This window comes from Olea europaea, chromosome 16 (assembly GCF_002742605.1).
Source record: "Olea europaea var. sylvestris chromosome 16, O_europaea_v1, whole genome shotgun sequence".
NCBI classification, from domain to species: Eukaryota; Viridiplantae; Streptophyta; class Magnoliopsida; order Lamiales; family Oleaceae; genus Olea; species Olea europaea.
In genome coordinates, this window is record NC_036252.1 from 3,746,199 (window position 1) to 3,765,170 (window position 18,972).

Below are 18,972 nucleotides of genomic sequence, written 5' to 3' on the forward strand. Positions count from 1 at the left end.
AAGGTGTAGAGATTGAGAATAGAATATTAACTTCTCTGGTTGATGAATTGATTGGTGACTTCTTATTCTGAAGTCCTTGGATCGTATTTTATTGTGGTATTGTCCAATTGTTAGAAGCCATATGTAGGTTACATGGTTAGCTTTGTGATTTGCCTTTATGGTGTTTAACTCTCGATTTTCTTATGAAACTCGAATTTTTGTAACTCATTCTTCATTCCTAATCTTCATATCGAATTTATGTACTTAAAAATGTTAAGGGTAGCCTTCAGATCCTTACATGCATATGGAGCTAGTCAAATAGCTTATTGTATGTCAAGATTGATGGTGAAAGCGCATATTGATAATTGATTGAACTCGTATAATTTTCATTTTCCCATGCTATCATATTTTCCTTTCACAAGCGAAGTTCACTTTCAGTTTCTATACTCTTAGCCCATGTTTGGCTAATTTTTATAATAGATGAAATTGCTTTTTATTCACTTATTTTATAAGACCTACTGTGGGATCTGTTCCTATTCGATCTGATAAGAATAATTTTCGATCCTATCTGATTCGATAATTCAACGAATATTTGATTGTTAAATCCACATCTGATTTACTATGTTATCGGATATTCGAACTGATAATTCAATTCAAAATTGAAAAAAAATTAGGAAGATAAAAATTTTATATTTGCCAACTTTTACGTCCTATAAATAGAAGACCTAGATAACGTTTTACCCAATTTTCGGCCTATCTATTTATAGATTGCAAATCCTATGATCTTCTAGTAAGTATTTGATTTGGAAAGTAGGAAGATGGGAACAATGAAAGCAACTCCAACTGTTGGCTTTTTTGATTGTTTAATTTATAAAATAAATAGATTATCTTTTAATCTTATTTTAATTAAAAAATTAAAAACTCTCCAAGTATTTCAATTAACAATCTTATGCTATTATCTAATATGATTTATTATTTGAAGATTATGTGTAAAGTATAATACTGCTTTAAAATGAAAAAAAAAAAAGTGTAATATTTTATATGATAATATATAAAATATATTATATAATTATAACAAATTGGATCGAGTTGTTATCGGATCGGATTGACCTATATACATATTTGTTTCATTTAGTCAACGGATTATTGGATCGGCTTTTGATTGGATTATCGGATTGAAACCGTAAATTTATCTCCCATTAATTTCATCATATTTGGATCAAAATTTAATCCATTAACGTGCAGATATTATTTATCTATTCATCACTCATTTCTTCTATTTATATTTTAAACTATTTATAAATACTTCCTAAACTTGCTTTTAGTATACACATTATTATTAGATGAAATTTCAGTAGGAAGTTAAGAGAGTAAAAATAAGAAATATTTTTTGTCATTGATTAATTTAGAATAACTACGTGGAAAAATGGCGGGATTATGCAAGCAAATGGCGGGCATGCATTGGCTGAGCCAAGTTGCCCGTTGGTCAAAATGGATGAACTCGAACGTGCTTTAGGAGATAGAATAGCAAAATATGTGCGATTGTGCTTCATGCACTTCACAACTTACAAATTTGTTTATCAACCAATGATGTTATGGAATTATACTAAACGAAAATATCACCAATGAAATAAAAAAATAAGAAATTCCTCCAATTTCTTTTGTCATTAACCCACATTACATAAGTACAACCGTTTAAGTTGCGAAGAGATTTAGCCAATCTTAATTTAATTTACCGTCACCTCATCAACCTGTAAAAAAATACGTAAATGATGATGTGCAATAAACATTTTCCATGTAGGCTGTGGACTTATTTTCACCTTGGATTGACCCTCAAAGAAACATAAAGTAACTTGTCAATAAAGAAAAATCTATCTAAAGCAAAGAGTAACAAGAAAACAAATGCTCTTCCAAGAAAGTTTACTTTCGCAGGTTTTCTTTCATTTTTCCCCTTTCAAAAATCTTCACTATTTAGAGTCTTAAATCATATAGAAGGAAGTGAAAAGCATATTGACTAAAAAGAAGGCATGCTTCTTTCAATGTTACATTGAATTCTTTACCCGGTCTAATTCGACGTGCCAAATGCAACTTTATAGGATGGAGAGGAGCTCGAGAACGGGAGCTTATAGCAAGCAAGCCCAAGGATGACAAAGTATAGGCAGCACAGGCTGTTAGATGTCAAGTTATTCTATAAGCATCACAAGATTCAGTTGTATGATTGATCGAGCACCTCTCTGCTTGCAATCTTTCAACACAGGCTTCACAGCAAATAACCAAGAAGCATTCATTAACTATGTAACTACGTTCACTTGTCAAAAACATGATATAATTATCAGAAAAAATCCCTTAAATAAAATGTTACATTATTGTTACTGGTAAATGAAATAAACTAATCCCTCTCTTCTTATCATTTCTCCATGTGGTTAACAGATATGCAACACGAGTGAAATGGGCAAGATGACACGTTCCTCGACAAGGGGAAAACCCTCAATGAAATAGATGCTGTGATCTCAAGCGTCAAACAGTGTAATTCGTTACTGCCTTCAAGCAAAGGTAGACAGGATATTCTTCTTCAGAGTGAACTCGTCAGCCTTTGCTTCACTTATTGACTACAAAAAAAGGGCCAAAGAGACGTCAGGTACAAGTTCATTATGAGATTTCTGTACTTGAAGATTATATCGTTGTCAAATCTAAGAACGAAATTGAATTTTGAAAGACAATATTGATAAATGAAGAACATCTCGCAGAACCTTTGATTCTTAATTCCTAAAGTATATCATATCGCATTCAGACAAAATAACTCAAGATATTAATGCTTGTAGAATTCAAAACAATATACTAAAACAACAAAGTATATCATGTTCTTGCCAGTAAAAGAAAATTCCTACAAAAAAGCATGTTGACAATCAAATGAAGTCACAATTTTCAGCAAAATTGCGATAAACTGATAAATCATTGGAGAGAAGACAGTGAATAATTAAGGACGGTATCCAATTTCCACAGGAAATAGGGAGCAAGCTTCAGTATTTTCTTACCTTGGCAAGCATACGATCCAACCGTTGAATTTCATTCTTGGCATAATCAGACCCTTTCTCCATGCAGCTCTTGGCAGCTTTCACATAGATCTTCCCATATCTAAGAATAATCAACCAGTGAAGAAAAAGTGAAAAGCAGGTCAAATGTGTCCCCTTCGTATGTCATATATTTGACAGGTAAGCAATACTGGAATGTTGACCAACAACAATAATTTCAAGGAGGACAGGTTCTTCTATACAAATGAAACTACAATAAGCCTTTATAATACCTTGCGGTGGAACCTTTCAGCTTCTCAGCTTCCTCCTCCAACCTACTGAATACAGCTTTCTTCTCCTCACCTTCTGCACTGATAAACTCCTTCACTAAGCTATCAAGTGTTTCAACAATACCAGCCTAAAGGAGAAAAAAGAAAGTTAGAATTAGAATACCACTGAATAATCCATCAGGAATGCTAGTGGGGGGGAGGGGGGGGGGGTGGAGCATAAACTCACTTTTTGGGTTCCAAAGACCCCTTAGGAAACCATTGGATGGTGGGATACCCAGAAACACCATATTTGCTGCACACGCCCTTGTGCTCATCGCAATCAACCTACAGCAAATAATTTAATACAACGTCGACATCTAAATATTGTTTACTAACTGAAACTAAATGAAAAATGTAGTTCAATCATTTCTATAGTCAAATGCCAAATAAAATCAAGACGTTTGCTCTAAGAAACCCTCAAGAACTGACGCAACCCAACAAACTGATCTTCAGATGTATTTAATACCACAATAGATCAAGTTATGGAAACAAGTCTCCCTTGCTGATTTGTCTAATAAAAACGAGTGTGACAACCAACCAGTTAGTGTGGTCATCATTAAATCTGTTACAGTTACACACTGTTAAGCAAACAAAATAAATTAGTGGGGTAAAGGTCACCATTCTCCTTTTAGCAATCAAGTGATCCATAATAAAGTTACAATGGAAGAATAGCATCGTAAAATGAAATGACTTCTAATTTTATTGTAATGGACAATTGATAATCGAATAGGAAGGGGAAAAAATAGTGAATGTATCGTTAAATTATTCTACAATTGTCTTTGGATATTCTAAGAGATCTTTAACAATATATCATCCTGTAAACAAAGTGTAATTCGTAAGTTAAGCAAATAAGTATTGGAATAAACCCATAGCACCCAGACAAATGGTATTGCTTTCATGTCGGATGGCTAAGGTCATAAGAGTAAACTATAAGTCGTACTCACCACTAAAATGGATATCTAATGTATGAGATATATGTAGTTGGCAAAACGGCTTAATAAGAAGACCCACTCTTGGTCGTTTGCAGTATTCTGCTTTTGTATAATTCAATTGACGGTCGGCCTCAATTTAATGAGTTCACAGGGTTATAGGTAGAAATTGGGCACACTGCATACTAAAGTAACATACAAAAAGGGAAGCACTTCACCGATGATTATATTGATGATTTTGACATCAGAACTGCATGTGAGCTCATAAACTCCTGAAGAATTATAGGACAACAATCACAGTAACTCAACATCGATGTATGATTTCGCATGTGTTTACATGAGTTTCAAATATAAAGAAAACTTCTCTAGTTTCAAAATGGGCTAACCTTTCCAATTAAAACAGATTTAGCCTTTTTGAAACTTGCACCTAGCTTCTCATACTCAGGAGCAAGCTTCTTACAGTGCCCACACCTAGAAGGAAACACCAAATTATAGCTCACTCATCACAATCAATTGACAAAAAATACGGCAATAAGAATTTAAAACACAATATACTGAATAGAAAGCAGACCCCATATTCATTGCAAACAGGTCTTAGCTTGTTGTAGTATGGTAATAGATAGAAGCAGTCATGAGCAGTTCACACCATTATTACCCCCAAAAATCTTGAGTTAGAAACACATTTAATAGACACAATGGCATCAAGATCGCAACAACTGCGAATTGAATCGTGGACTCCAGAGCAGCAACCACAAATCTGTACCACTTGAGTTTAATTCTCCATTAATTAAATTTTAAAGAAATTCGCATTACTTATTTGAAGCAAAACCACCCTTCTCAATTTGCTTTTAATAGGTAAAGTTGTAAGTTTAACAACATATAGTATATTTAATAATTAAAAGTGATGATATGATACTAGGAAAATAACATCGGATTCGACCGACAATACATAAATTATCAAAAACTCGACCTAAGTCAGATCTAGATCAATAAACCAAATTAAAAAAATCAGAGATCCATTAAAGCAAAGTATTTTCGTTTTCTGAGCACACTGATAAACAATAAGAAATAATCAAAAAAGGCAATACAAAAACCAAGTTTCAAATATAAAAATATTGAATTACATGTATAGGTTATAAAAACTCGTATGGATAGAAATAGAATTTTAAAGTGTACCAAGGAGCGTAGAACTCAACGAGAGAGCCGCGATCTTGACCGACCTCTTTTTCGAAGTTTTCTTCGGTTAATACAGCAACATCATCTGCAAGAGCCGATGCAAACAAGAATAAAGCTAAAGTTGCTAATGCTAAACAGATCTCCGATCTCCACATTTTCTTCTACCCAACTTTACTTTGAATAAGTATATACGTATATATCAGAGCAAAGTGTTCTTGTTAGACTATGAAATTATACTATTTATTGAATCAGGTGATGAATTTTGGTGGGAGATTTACGTAATCTGGAGGCAAATTCTCTTTTGCCCTGTTTTTGTTTTACAAAATATCGTGGAGGTTAGGTCACAGCACCAAAAAGTAAAACAAACTTTGTTGAAACTTGAAATAACATTCACTATTATTTTATTTGTTTAATTTTAGAAAAAGGCCACCTACATGACATGGTTCCACCTATAATTTAAAGGCATGTGTACAATAGTGTTGGTATGGTAGGTTCAATCAAACTACACATTCAAATTCAAAAATAGGTGGGACATATATCGATGCATAATTGAACAAATTAAAAAATTAAAACAAAAAAACCTGTCAAATCACTCTATCTCCTTTATTTCTTTTTTAAACCTAGCTAAGTGACTTTATTCATGGTAGGTTATACTTCATAGAGAAGAATAAAGAGATTTCATCCAGTTTGATGGGATAAAAATATATAAAACGTGTGATTAAAAAGTTGTGAATTTTGTGGTATTAATGGTTGACTTTAACTTAACTTAGAATTAAAATTTTAATCCCTATTAATTATGAATATTGTTTTATTTTTTTATATTAGTTTGTTTTTCCAAATTACATAATTTATAAGTGCATGTTTGGTATTATTTTTCACCTCAAAAAATCAAAATTTTGACCGCTATTTTACTATTCAATCTGTCATTTTTGACTTATTCTCTTACAGGTAAGACTTACTTTTCTCTCCAACGTTAAAAAAATCAATTCTCAAAATCACTACCGAATAAGTCTTAAGATTGAATTCCTGTGTAATGTCTCCCTTAAAAGAAGATATTATTGAGTTGACAAAAAGTCATGATGCGTTAAGGGAATAAATTTCCTATCAAAACGAATAAAAAAGTACAGATCAAATATACAAGGGTTCCAGTTATTTTTCTTAAAAAAGATTGAGCATTTAAAATGAAATTATATATTTTAAGATGGTTCGAAGCTCATTAAACTCGAACGATTAGTTAAATCTAACTAAAATTCTAACTAACATACAGATTTTAAAATTGATATGCTCACGAGCCATCATCTTTTGATTGACATATTAATATATAAATTTTACATCAAAATAAAGAAGAAACTATAAATTAATATTTGAAGGTTTGGACTACTATTTTTCAAAATGTTGACTTTATGGATGGAAATCAAATTATTAATACGATGATCAAGATCTTACTAAAAGCATCGAGATAATTATATTCACACCACAACCTTTATTAATTGAACCATATTTTATTTTTCAATTATAATGCTTATTCATAGCTCATTATATCATTTAAGTTCATTATTATCCCAATGCAATTTTACCCTTAACCTTCCATTGAATATAACATCTTGTCTTTGACAACATTTTCATCCAAAAAATTCATTTGTAGAACATAAAAACAACTTATTCATCATTTCAGGAAAACAATAATGCAAAAGTTCAACAGAATAGTTTTTTCTCATTTCAATGCATGCATAGTAGAATGTTTTGACACAAATCATTATCAACAAGGAAATATGTTAATTAATAAAATATTGAAGACAAGATTTCGACATGAAAGGAGTTATGACATAAATACTTCAATGAGAAAGTGTTTAGAATATTAGGTGCAATTAGTAAAATTTATAATGTGAAACTTCTGAGAATAATATTCGCACGTGTCTTCTCTTGTATGAAACTTTTCGATATAAAATATGAATGTAAATATTCTTCACAATAGAAACCAAAGATATCATGTATGCCTTCTTGAAAATTTCTAAGTTGCAATTGATTCGAATTCTAAACCTCTATGAACTAAAATGAATAATAAATTACTCTCTTTTAAGTTACAAAAGAATAAGCCTCTCATTCGCTTTACTTTAAAACAAAACTCTTTATTCTTATATTAATTTTGAATTATACATTCATACAATAAAATAATTTACACATAAATTCTGTACTTTTATCTAATTTTTAATTACATATTCTTCAACAAAATCAATATTCAAAACATCATTTTTTTCTTAATAATACTATAATAAATTTACTCCTCCTTTGTTTTAATCTGTTGACACATAAAAATTCAGCCCAAATCGAACGGCCCAAGGAGTGAAGCCCAATTGGAGGATTCCCAAATCAGATAGTCCAAAGAACGAAGCCCAATCAAACAAATCAAGATGAAGGCCCAAGTAGGGAGGCCCAAGAATGCGGTAACGCCATCGCCCAAGTTTGCAAGTCACCCAAAATCTGAGCGAATGGAGTGCCATACAATCGCCCAGAGTTGTTACTCTATTCTCGCGCAAACCTTCAAGTCGCCCAAAGTCTTAACAAACATAAAGCGTTGTGGTTATCAAGAAGTGCAGTTATCAAAGCAGTTATTAAAGCAGCCCTATCACGTTCCACGATTCAAGGAATTCAATCGAAAGCGGTTGAACGACGAAGAGTAATGACAGTAGTTAAAAAAGGCAGTTTTCATGACAAGTTGACCATTACGAGGAAAGTGGGCAGTTATAGGACGATCAAGCAATTTTTAGGCGGTTGATCACAAAGAGATCGTCCATGAAGTATAAAAGGGAGAAAAGACATAGAGCAAAGGACCGAATAAAAAACTCTCGAGCAGAGAACATGTAATTTTAATTTACTTAGCTTAGACTTAAACACTTTTTTCAGTAACTCGTGTGCTTGCGCCCCTTGGAGGCACTTTGTTTTTAATTTCCAATTGTAAAGTCATCGCCAATAAAAGAACACCCCTTTTTTGGAACTTTATCTCAAGAGCTTTGTCCCTTACACAATCGTTTGATCCCTTTTAATTGTTAGCGACTAACCCGCGCGAAACATAATCTTTTCATCAAACTTAATTTTTTAATTATACCATGACAACTCCTAATTTCCAATTATCCATTCTATAGGAAAAAAATAAAAATAAAAATCAAGTGTTATAAATTAATAATGCCCTAGTTTCTTGACCTGACTTCACAAAGGCCAGAGGACTTTTACGGTAATTATATTGAGTTTATTGTGCGTAGCATTTTAGTTTCATTAAAGGTCCTCGTATTTATCAAACTAATTATATCTTTGAACTCCAGCTCGAAATTAAATAATTTTAAGTGTATACAACAGATTTGGATTCATATAGATATTAACCTATGTAATACTTCATTGTACGATATATAAAAGATTTATCTGTATAGATATCATTATCTACATAAAAAATCAATTGGTTACTGATTGTGAGACCTCGAATCTTTGACCTGAGAGGACACCAAAAGCATCTGCCCTTTATCACTTGGATGGATAGAGAGAAAGGACAGAGCTTTGGTTTTTTCACAGGGACATGAGACAACTCTCTGAGGAATTTGACAAAATAGCATCGTAACTCTGAGAGAAATGATGTCTCATCGCAAAGGGGTCGCAGTGATCAGCCTCGAGCGACTGTTTACAAAAAACACAAGTCTCCACAAATTCGTAAGAAATGAAACAAAAGATATGGTAGAGTTAGGGAAATTATTTTACGAGGCATACCCCAATACTAGATGTAGAAGCGCTCATATATTTGTATATTGATAAGACTATTCACCAATTTTCAAATCTGAATCTCTTCTCCAGACGAACCATATAATCAAGAGAAATCATGAACCATAATAGAATACCTTGTCCCAACCATAAGTAAATATTTCATTGGAGCCTCGGCACATTAAATTTATTATGTTACTAATCTGAAGCTGGAGTTCAAAGATGTAATTACTTATGATAAATATGAGTACCTTTAAAATGTTATGCACAATAACCTCAATATAATTACTGTTAAATTCCCATCGCCTTTGTGAAGTCAGGTCAAGAAACTAGGGCATTATTAATTTATTATATCGCATTTCCCCCAAATCCGTCTCCATTCTCTTCTCAATTCAATTGTTTTGCTAATTCTTAATTCACCTCACTTTCAAATCGAATCAAATTCTATCTTCTGATACAGAAAAGTAGAATTACCAAATGGCTGAATCCAGCAAAACCGTAAGTTCAACTCTTTCAGTCTTTTATCGACACTTATCGACTGTGAATATAATACCACGCGAACATATATATTGTTAGTCTCTATTTTAAGAATCTCAAACGTAGTTTTGGCTGTTCTGTTAGCAGCCTACAGGAGTAGACAACACTTTTCGAAGGAAATTCGATAGAGAAGAGTATTTACAACGCGCCCGCGAGCGGGAAGAAAAGGTTTTCTAGCCATCACCGAAATTTCACTTTTTATGTGAACATTTTTTTTTTGAATTTTTGTTCTGCCCTGCTAGATTAAGGTTTTTATTCTTCTATACTGCAGGAGGAGGCCCGGTCGAAATCAAAATGTGAGTCGTTTGGGTTGATTATTTTGTTGGATATATGTATGCAGTTATATATTAGAGTAATTGAAAATTTAATTGAATTAGTGTACAGCGTATGGACCATTGAATTCTGGTCTTCAGCTTTGATTAATAAATTAAATTATAAGTTATTGTACAGCAAGGGGTCCGCCGGTGCAAAGGAAACCTTTGAAGCACAGGGATTATGAAGTGGACCTTGAATCTCGATTGGGAAAGACTCAGGTTAGCTACCTTACTTTTCAAATACAAGATGCTTCACTTTTCATATTGCCACTGTTTCAGTGAATTTCTGTTAGATGTATAGAAGCCTAAAATGTTGCTCACTTTCTCCAACGCAAAACAATGAAAGACATGGAACCTTAGATTTTTATTTTTATTTTTATTATTATTTTTTTTTTGGGCTTTTAGATGAGGAGGATTTGAAACCTGTTTTGATATTCTATTTCCTATTTAATGTGCACTTTAATATATTTATTTGAAACATTTACTTTTAAGAGCATCTCCAAGAGACTATTTAAAAGTGAGATGCTCTTTATTTTAAAAGTTAAACCTTGAAATTAGGCTTCAAGAAACTCATTATTTTAACATTCTAAAATAGAGTGCGTTTGATTGTTTATATTTGGAGCCAAACTCACTCTGTATTTGTATTTTATCATGATTGTATTCAATAAAATTGCAAGTTGTATTTTATCATGATTGCTCAAACAACATTGTAAGTTTCAATGCTCCACTACTTAAATTAATCATATTACAATACTGTCTCCATTTCATGAAGATAAAGACAGGCTTGCTTTCTTTTTTCGTTTGCCCAAATTATAGGCTACTTTCCCCGTTGGGAGTGGAATTAATTTCTTAGTTTTCTAATATACCCATATTTAATGTGCTTTGTTGTCAACAAATATGAAATACACCTATTTAAACCATTATATAATGTAGGGATTAGGAAAAAAGTAAGAAAAAATATATTACCAACTATATTAATACATTTTTTAATCAATGTCAAAATAGAAATAAGCCTATTTTTATGGGACGGAGATAGTAAATATTATAGCTATTGACTTCTAAATAAATTATACTAAATGAAAAATGAGGAAAAAAAATAAATGATTGTTGGAAAAAATAAATAAAGAGTTTCTTGGAATATATGTACAAATGCTCTCTATTATGAACATGATTCTCTTTAAACATAAAGTTAAATATTTAATTAGGAGCTTTTTGGCAATAGGTTCAATTTTCTGATGTGCAGTCTTACTCCCTTGCAGAGAAGCGGCATGCCTAGAATAAGAATTTTTGCCTTTCTTTATTAATTCTGTTTCTTTTTTTGTTTGTGGAGGGGGATTAGAAGGGAAACAGAGAAGATCAATCAATGGTTTCACTCTATTGCCAATTGAGACAGTGTATCTTGTAGTTTTGTAGTCAAAATGTCTAATTATGGTTCTTGAAATTCATGTCTCGATGGATTCAGTGTTGATGCATCCAAATTGATGTGAAAGTAATAGTAAATGTTAGGTGAATTATTAGGACTGCATCATAATAGGGAAGAAGAATTTTGGTTGTTTCTATTTTTTTTTTAGATATTGTTACTTCGTTGGTTCCTCTAGTATTTGCATCTATTGATGTTGTGTCCAAAATATTTTACTAGTAAAACCACATGTTAAAGGCACTTAAGAGTCAGCATGAGAGCCATTTCAACAAGGATTCAATGCAGGTAGTGAAGCGAACTAGATGAACATGTGGTCAACAATTTGTTGATTCCACCAATACTGATTGAGATTGAAAGTTTGAAGAACACATCTTTGAGTTTTATTTATTCAATTAACCTCCAAGAAAACGACAATGATTAAATACCCTAAAACTTGAAAATAAACCCTATGCTATTAAAATACTAAAACACCCTTACTGAAATAATAAGACCAAGTAACTTAGACTAAGCGGCAGAAAAACCAGCCGAGCCCGATATCCGTGGCCTGTCTTACGTGGTCTGCCACCAGCGTTGGGTGGTTGAGTTCCTCCATGTATGCAAGTGCCATACACTCCACTGCATCAGGATTTAATTAAATGTGCCTTTGATTTGGTAAAATTTTCTATTTGTCAGTGAAGCGTTTAAGGATTGGTCCTGTTTATTTGTCTTACAAGGCATATTTGCATGCCCTAGGTCTCACCGACACCAATCATATATGACTGGCTTTAAAATTTTGGCTTCTTTTTCAGAAATCTTTTCGTTGCTACTTGTGAAATTCGGATGTTGCTTTAGTTGTTGGTTATTTATTACCATTACTTACCATACTAGATTGTTCTTAAATTATTTTTTGTCCATCTTTAGCAGAAATAGATAAGGACGTAGGCTATTTTTTTGTTGCATAGATTCCATCTTCTTTTGGCATATACTTATGCATGTTTCTTTATCCTTTTTGCAGGTTGTTACTCCAATTGCACCTCTAAGTCAGCAGGTATATCCTAACTGTATTTCTCTTATATCCTCATAATCTTCATATTATTGTTGGCTATAAAAGTTAGGTATTAGGTTCACATTGACTTTTGTCTAAATTTGGACATAATAATAATAATAATAATATTAATAATCTAGATTAGGATCATCTAATAAGTGCTCATTGAGTTCAGAAAGTGTTTAGTTTTTAATTGTATACGAAGTCACTCAGTATTCAGTCAGAATTCCGTCTGGAGAATGAAGAGCACATTGGTGTTCTTTATGGATTTTTAGATCCTGTATTCCATCCCTACTCATACATACATTGATTATTTTGTTTGCAAGTATTAGTCGGATAGGAAGAATTCAGTTTTTCTTGGCTGTAGTGTTTTCCGCTGTCTTTTTCTTATCTGATTCTCCCTGCCAATTAATGAAAGAAAAAAGCATCCATGTGACTTAAAAATATGCTTCTTTTATCTTTTACTTTGACCGCATACTATATCTACACTTATGAGTAACAATATAACAATATCAATATCATTAATAAGGTCTTATAAAAATAAATCAATAAATATCATTAATAGGGTAGTTTTTATTATTTGGGAGATTATAAGTCAACAAGCAATTATGCCTTTCATTTGGAGCTTAGCTTATGCAGACCAAGTGAGATAAATACTTCTTTAACATTCCCAGGTGTCTTAAAGAACCCATCAATTATATATTGCCTGTAAAGATTTTAGAGATGATAGTACTTTTGAATATTTATTTCCTTTCACTATACAGCTTGAAAATTTTAGTCACATATTTAATTGCCCGAAGAATGCTCTAGCCAGGTTTGAGAAACTTTGACTCATGTCCGTAACTAAAATTTGAAACCTGTGTAGCCAAAAGAGGATCTTCCATATGGATCCAACTGTCTAACATGTATTGGACTTAACACGTGTCGGACAATCTCCAACACATGTTGGACACTTAAGTTGGCATGCCCTTTTTAAATTATTGTGCTTGTCAGTTTGAAGAGTGTCATTGTCCCATAAGTGTTGAACTCCAAGGAGTCTCCATGCTTCATAGGGAGTATTCGTTTGAGGAAGAGGCAGTGAAGAGTAATATTCACTTTTGACTTGGTCAATGATTGTGACTTGGTTAAGTTTGAGATCTGACCAGTTGATCGTCAATTTACTTTATCTTGAATCCTACTCGCAAATGCATGATTTAGAGAGCAATCCTCCCCCAACACAGGAATCGGGCTTCCGATGAAGACTCACAGATGTGAACAGTCTAATAAAATAACTCCATTTACCTTTTCAGTTCTCTCATCTAGTATCTATAAATATCTGAAGCTCTTATCCATCTTTATCTGTAAAATAGAAGGTGCATTGATTAAGATAGAAACCCTTATCAACCCATTAATAATTGAAAAGCATACATTTTTGTCCTATTGCAATCCCCATATTGTACAGATTTTTGAACTAGACCATCTTAAAATGGAGTGACAATTATTGCTTTGAAATTGTCAATCGTATCTTCTGAATAAAGTGCAGAACAGTTATATTGAGTTAGAATATCCGTTTTCTGTGAAGTTCTATAACTTCATTGCTGTAGCTGACCAGATCTCAATCATTTTTACTGCAGGCTGGATACTTCTGCTCAGTATGTGAATGTGTAGTAAAAGATTCTGCAAACTACTTAGACCATATAAATGGAAAGAAGCGTATGTCATCTGTGGATATTTAACATTGTTTATTTGTTACATGTAGTTTATTTGATGTCATCTATTCAACAGATTTTTATTTATTTTTATTTTTTTCCCCCTCTCAGATCAACGAGCTTTGGGCATGTCTATGCGGTCTGAAAGGGCAACTTTGGAGCAGGTAAGCCTGTAAAAGTATATCTGTTTGACTGCTAAATATCAAAGCTTGACATCTCTGGCAATTGATAGAAATGCTATGCTTTTAAATGTGAAATGAATCAAAGATTGTATGTTAAATTGATCAAGTGATTGGTGAAGAACTGAAGCATTTCTATTGTGTATTGGCACCTATATGTTACCACTGACAGAAACATCTTTCTTTATGCCCACCCAAACATAAAGAAAAAGCAAAGTAGATGAAGGATTATGGTAACAATCCAGCTATTTCTTACAAATCCTCCATCAATGTGTTATTTTCTGTCGATTGCTGGAAACTACCAGTGCCTGTCAGCAACTGATCATTCTCTATTTGCTTCTTGTAAATTTACTCAAGCTCTTTTTACTAAAAATGTAAATTAAATCAAGGACAACTGAATACCAGTGACGCCATCCTTTCAGGGAAGAGGGTAGAGCGATCGAGTCTAAAAAACCTGTCTCGTTTCTTTTCTACATTTTATAGATCGAAATAAATAACATGAATTTCTCATTTTGGGATAATCTAGCATAGAATATTCATTTAAGCATTATAAACTAGTCTTTGCGTATACACTGATTGGGCTATTGTTGTTCAATTCTTGTGAGACACAGTGGGGTAATTTTGTTTGTGTGGCTGAAACCATTTGACGGGACTTATCTTTAAGTGGAAAAATATGTTTTTGTATCTTGGGTTTTTGCGCTGAGCTACTTGAATTTAAGATAACATTTCCATGGAGAAAAAGTTGCTTGTTCAATGAATTCAAGCAATGTTATGTGGCTGTAAAATTTCCCTACGGAAGCACGATTACAGACTCTATACTTAGGTATGACATGACAGTAATAGGGAAAAATGACAAATGACATAAAATTAGGATGTGACATACTATGAGAACATACAATAATTTAAGCGTGCGCACTGTTTCATATAATTTTTGTGTTATATACTATATATGGATAAGTTCTTTTTGCTATTGTTATTGTGGTATAAACAAAATATGGACAAAAATATGCATTACAGGAGAGTGCACGGACATTTCTTTTTGCTATTCTTATGCAGGTATTAACAAATGTAGACAAAAATACATAGGTGGCGGTAAAGTTTTGTTGAGGTTTGAAATCGAATTTCCAGAGTAATACGTTTAATCAAGTGATTTTTGTAGTGCAATCTCAACTATTAGTTCAATCATAGTCAAATTTTGTTATAAGACAATTTAAATCATTCATGACATAGTCCGTCCAACAGCCAAATTGAGAAAGGGTGGCCACTTCTCGATATTGAGCCATACAAAAGAAAACCAAAGAGAGTTCTCTAACCTCCGTGCTTAGTTAAAGTTTTCATACTGGATATGGTTGAAGGAGTGTCAAACCTAGAGTGTCTTAGCATGGAGATTTAATGCATCTGGCTTGGAGATATTGATATGCTGCTTCTATGCTTGTATGGATTGGAAAGTTGCACATTATCTTTATTATGCATAATAAATGCAGTTCCAAAATGTTCCGAATAGAAAGTCTTTCCGTCTCAGACCTCTTTTATTGGGTTTATGTGAAACAGTTATTTCCCTTGTGCAGGTTCAGCAGCGGTTTGAAAATCTCAAGAAGCGGAAAGATACTGGAGGCTTCACCGAACAAGGTAAGACTTTGAAAGTGAGGTGAATTATTACTCCCTTCATCCCAAAAGGAGGCTCTCATTCATTTGATTTGATCCATATTACACCTGCATTAGGATAAGAGTACAGTAAATGCCGCATTTTGCCTCTTTAGTCTCCATTATATATATTTTTTCAGGGCCATTATTTTCTGGTTTGAGAATAAACATTAAATAGTAAAAGTAATTGAGAAAGATACGGAGAAGAATAAAAACATTTGTATAATTATTCTCTCTTTCTAATTACAAAGAGAAATACTCGATTTATTAAATAACCAAAAAGAAGAAAGTTTTGAATTAACCTACCGTAATTTCTCCTATAAAATTATCATAATATATCCTGTACAAAGAACAAGAAAGTAGTTCAACCCATGGACTAGAAATACGTGGACTCCTAGAAAATTTGTATTATCTTTCTCTCCTTTTATTTACAAAATAAGGATATTCATTGGCTTACATAAAACCAAACTCCAAAAGAAGGAAGTCAAAACTACCTTCCATTATTTTCCTGTAAAGAATTATCATAATGTCATATATGAAGGAAAGGAAACTAGAATAGGCCCCTGTTTGAGCCCCATTTTAGAGGAGAAAATGAATTTTTGAATAGTGTATTGATGGGAAATGTGTGATTAAAAAATAAGAAAAAGTTTTTGATTTGCGTATAATATTATTTTATTGAAGAATGTGTGGTTGAAATGGTGTCAAATCACTATTGAAGAATGTATTTTGGTGGAAAAATGGGGCTCAAACAAGGGCTAGATCATCTGAATATGGAAAGAAATAAAAAAACTCAGCTTGAAAGGGGCTTGTTTGGATGAAGAAAGTCAAATTTTCCAGAATTTCCAGAGAATAGTGGAAAAGCCTACCATTTAGGAAAACTCAACGTTAGGTGTACTTGGGGATGAGCGACACTTGAGAAGTGCACAGCTCTGGAAAATTAAAAAAAAAAAAAAAAATCATTCTTCAAAAAATTTCATTATTTCCAATTTAGCGCCTTTTTGATGGCTATTATTTGAACTCTTTTCCTACGTACTCATTTTTCGACCACACATTCACACAAATTAAAATATTCTGCGTGGAAACCCAAAACTTTTCCCTATTTATTAACTACACAATCTCCCAAAATCACTATTCAAAACATTGTTTTTCCCAAATAATGGCCATCAAACAGGGGCTTTGTCTTGTATACAAGTGAGATAATAGTATTTTCTCTGTGATTATATAATGATGATTGCAAGGATCCTCACTCTGCTTTTTGACTGTTCTAATGTTTTATAATGTCTAACCACTCCATCTGGATCTGGTAGATGTTTTTTACGAGGCCTATTTCTGGACTAATCAGAGAATCTGTTTATGCTCTTTTTCACTTCTATTTTAGATTTTGACGAGAGGATCTTGAAACAACAGCAAGAAGAGGAGGAAAGAAAACGCCAACGTCGAGAGAAAAAGAAAGAGAAGAAGGTTAGTACAACAGGGAGCTAATATATTAGAATGTTATTCAGGGTCATAAAAATGCATATCACGAGGAAAATGCTGAAGTTTGCCTGTCAATTCATCTAGAGTATAATTTGTTGTTGTCCCTGCTAGTTTACTTTCTCTGCTCAGGTTCTTTGTTTCTTTAGTGTTTTCTTCAATTATGATTACTAGTGGTGATTGTTGTCCATTTTTGTCACTCAGAAAGAGAGGGCTGCCGAGGAGGAACCTGAGATGGATCCTGATGTTGCAGCTATGATGGGATTTGGTGGTTTCAGAACATCCAAAAAATGATTTACTCTGAAAATTCCTTCAAGGACAGCTTGATGAAACCACTAATTTACTGAAGCCCTCGTTATTTTTTTCGATCATTTAGATGGATATAATCTCTACAGGAGCATGGAAGCCCTTGAAAAAGTAGTTAGATATTGCTGAATGGCGTTCATTTCTTCCTGACATTGATATGCTTTGTTTCTTCTGCATATCTGATCTGTAATGTTATAGAAGATCTATGGAGAAATGCAGTTCTTTATTGGTGAAACTGTGTCTAAATGGTACTCTTCTTTCTCTGAAATTCTGTGGATTATAAGAGGATGCATTTTGCACGGAGATAAGAGAGCCTGAATATTTCTTAGCTGCAATATGTACACAATTGTCTAAATTTGTTCCTTGATAAGCTGTGTTACCTTGTCCGTCGAAATTCCTTTTGAACATACTTTCGAGGTAATTAATTCCTTTGCTTTCATCCTGATTTTTTTTTTTTTTTTTTTTTTTTTTTTCTCCGGCGTCTTTAGCAGCCTCGGTGCTCAAAATCCCTGCTTTCACGCTACTAGATTTGTGAGGAAATCTGAGAGTAGCAAGTGTATCATCGTCTGATTTCATTTTGAGTAGTCCCGATTTTCTCCTCTTTTCGGACCCTTGCATCTACTCTCTCACACTACTTGATTTGGGAGGAAATCATCTTATTTGTACTTTTCTTAGACTGACACATTTCTTTATTAGTCATTAACTACTAATCCAAAATTGCATTAACCCTTCTAATTGAAATGAATGCAGATGAGAGTATAAATTTAGGAGTGTAGCATTGGTTTCAAGTCTCTTTCATTTCAAAATTTGGGCAAGAATACGAGGCTCGCACGAAAAGAGCAAGTTTTTGGTCAATCATCTAGTCACAAAGACGATCTGAACATGAGGTAAAGCTTAAACAAATGAATTCTAGTAATGTAGTATATGATCATGATAGAAACCTAAATTGGATAGTGTACTCGCCAAGTCAAATGATTCGTTTCTGCTCGAATGTCATGTTACACTATCTTGTCTCATAGATCACATTAAATGGATTAAGAGCATCACCTCAAATCCCAACATTCATAATACAAACCACTAACGAATGTAGCACGACGTTAATTATGACATGTTTAACACGCAATATTAGACAAAACTAGACAGTATAATAGAAAATTCTAGCTGTCAATATGCTTTACCAAACACGCTATAAAGACTACATATATTGTCAAAGAGA

The 18,972-nt window shown here is 32.9% G+C and overlaps 2 protein-coding genes across 3 annotated transcripts; one reads left to right on the forward strand and one right to left on the reverse strand.

Moving 5' to 3' along the window:
- Window positions 1–2,221: 2,221 nt before the first annotated feature.
- On the reverse strand, window positions 2,222–5,854 carry LOC111412502 (probable protein disulfide-isomerase A6). The gene is made up of 6 exons (XM_023043443.1): window positions 5,425–5,854; window positions 4,635–4,719; window positions 3,506–3,604; window positions 3,284–3,408; window positions 3,015–3,114; window positions 2,222–2,588 (listed from the first exon to the last, which is right to left on the reverse strand). The coding sequence occupies exons 1-6, from the start codon at window positions 5,577–5,579 to the stop codon at window positions 2,523–2,525; spliced, it is 630 nt and encodes a 209-aa protein (XP_022899211.1). The 5' UTR covers window positions 5,580–5,854; the 3' UTR covers window positions 2,222–2,522.
- A 3,584-nt stretch (window positions 5,855–9,438) lies between these two features.
- LOC111411758 (zinc finger matrin-type protein 2) lies at window positions 9,439–18,150 on the forward strand. 2 transcript variants are annotated; one of them, XM_023042354.1, is made up of 10 exons: window positions 9,439–9,669; window positions 9,793–9,876; window positions 9,980–10,004; window positions 10,159–10,241; window positions 12,437–12,469; window positions 14,080–14,158; window positions 14,266–14,318; window positions 15,902–15,962; window positions 17,356–17,438; window positions 17,655–18,150. In XM_023042354.1, exons 1-10 carry the CDS (start codon window positions 9,649–9,651, stop codon window positions 17,742–17,744), a joined length of 612 nt encoding a protein of 203 aa, XP_022898122.1. In that variant the 5' UTR covers window positions 9,439–9,648; the 3' UTR covers window positions 17,745–18,150. The 2 variants fall into 2 exon arrangements, with proteins under 2 accessions (XP_022898122.1, XP_022898124.1); XM_023042356.1 differs by having other exon boundaries at window positions 9,441–9,669; window positions 9,796–9,876; window positions 17,655–17,973.
- The last annotated feature ends 822 nt before the right edge of the window (window positions 18,151–18,972 follow it).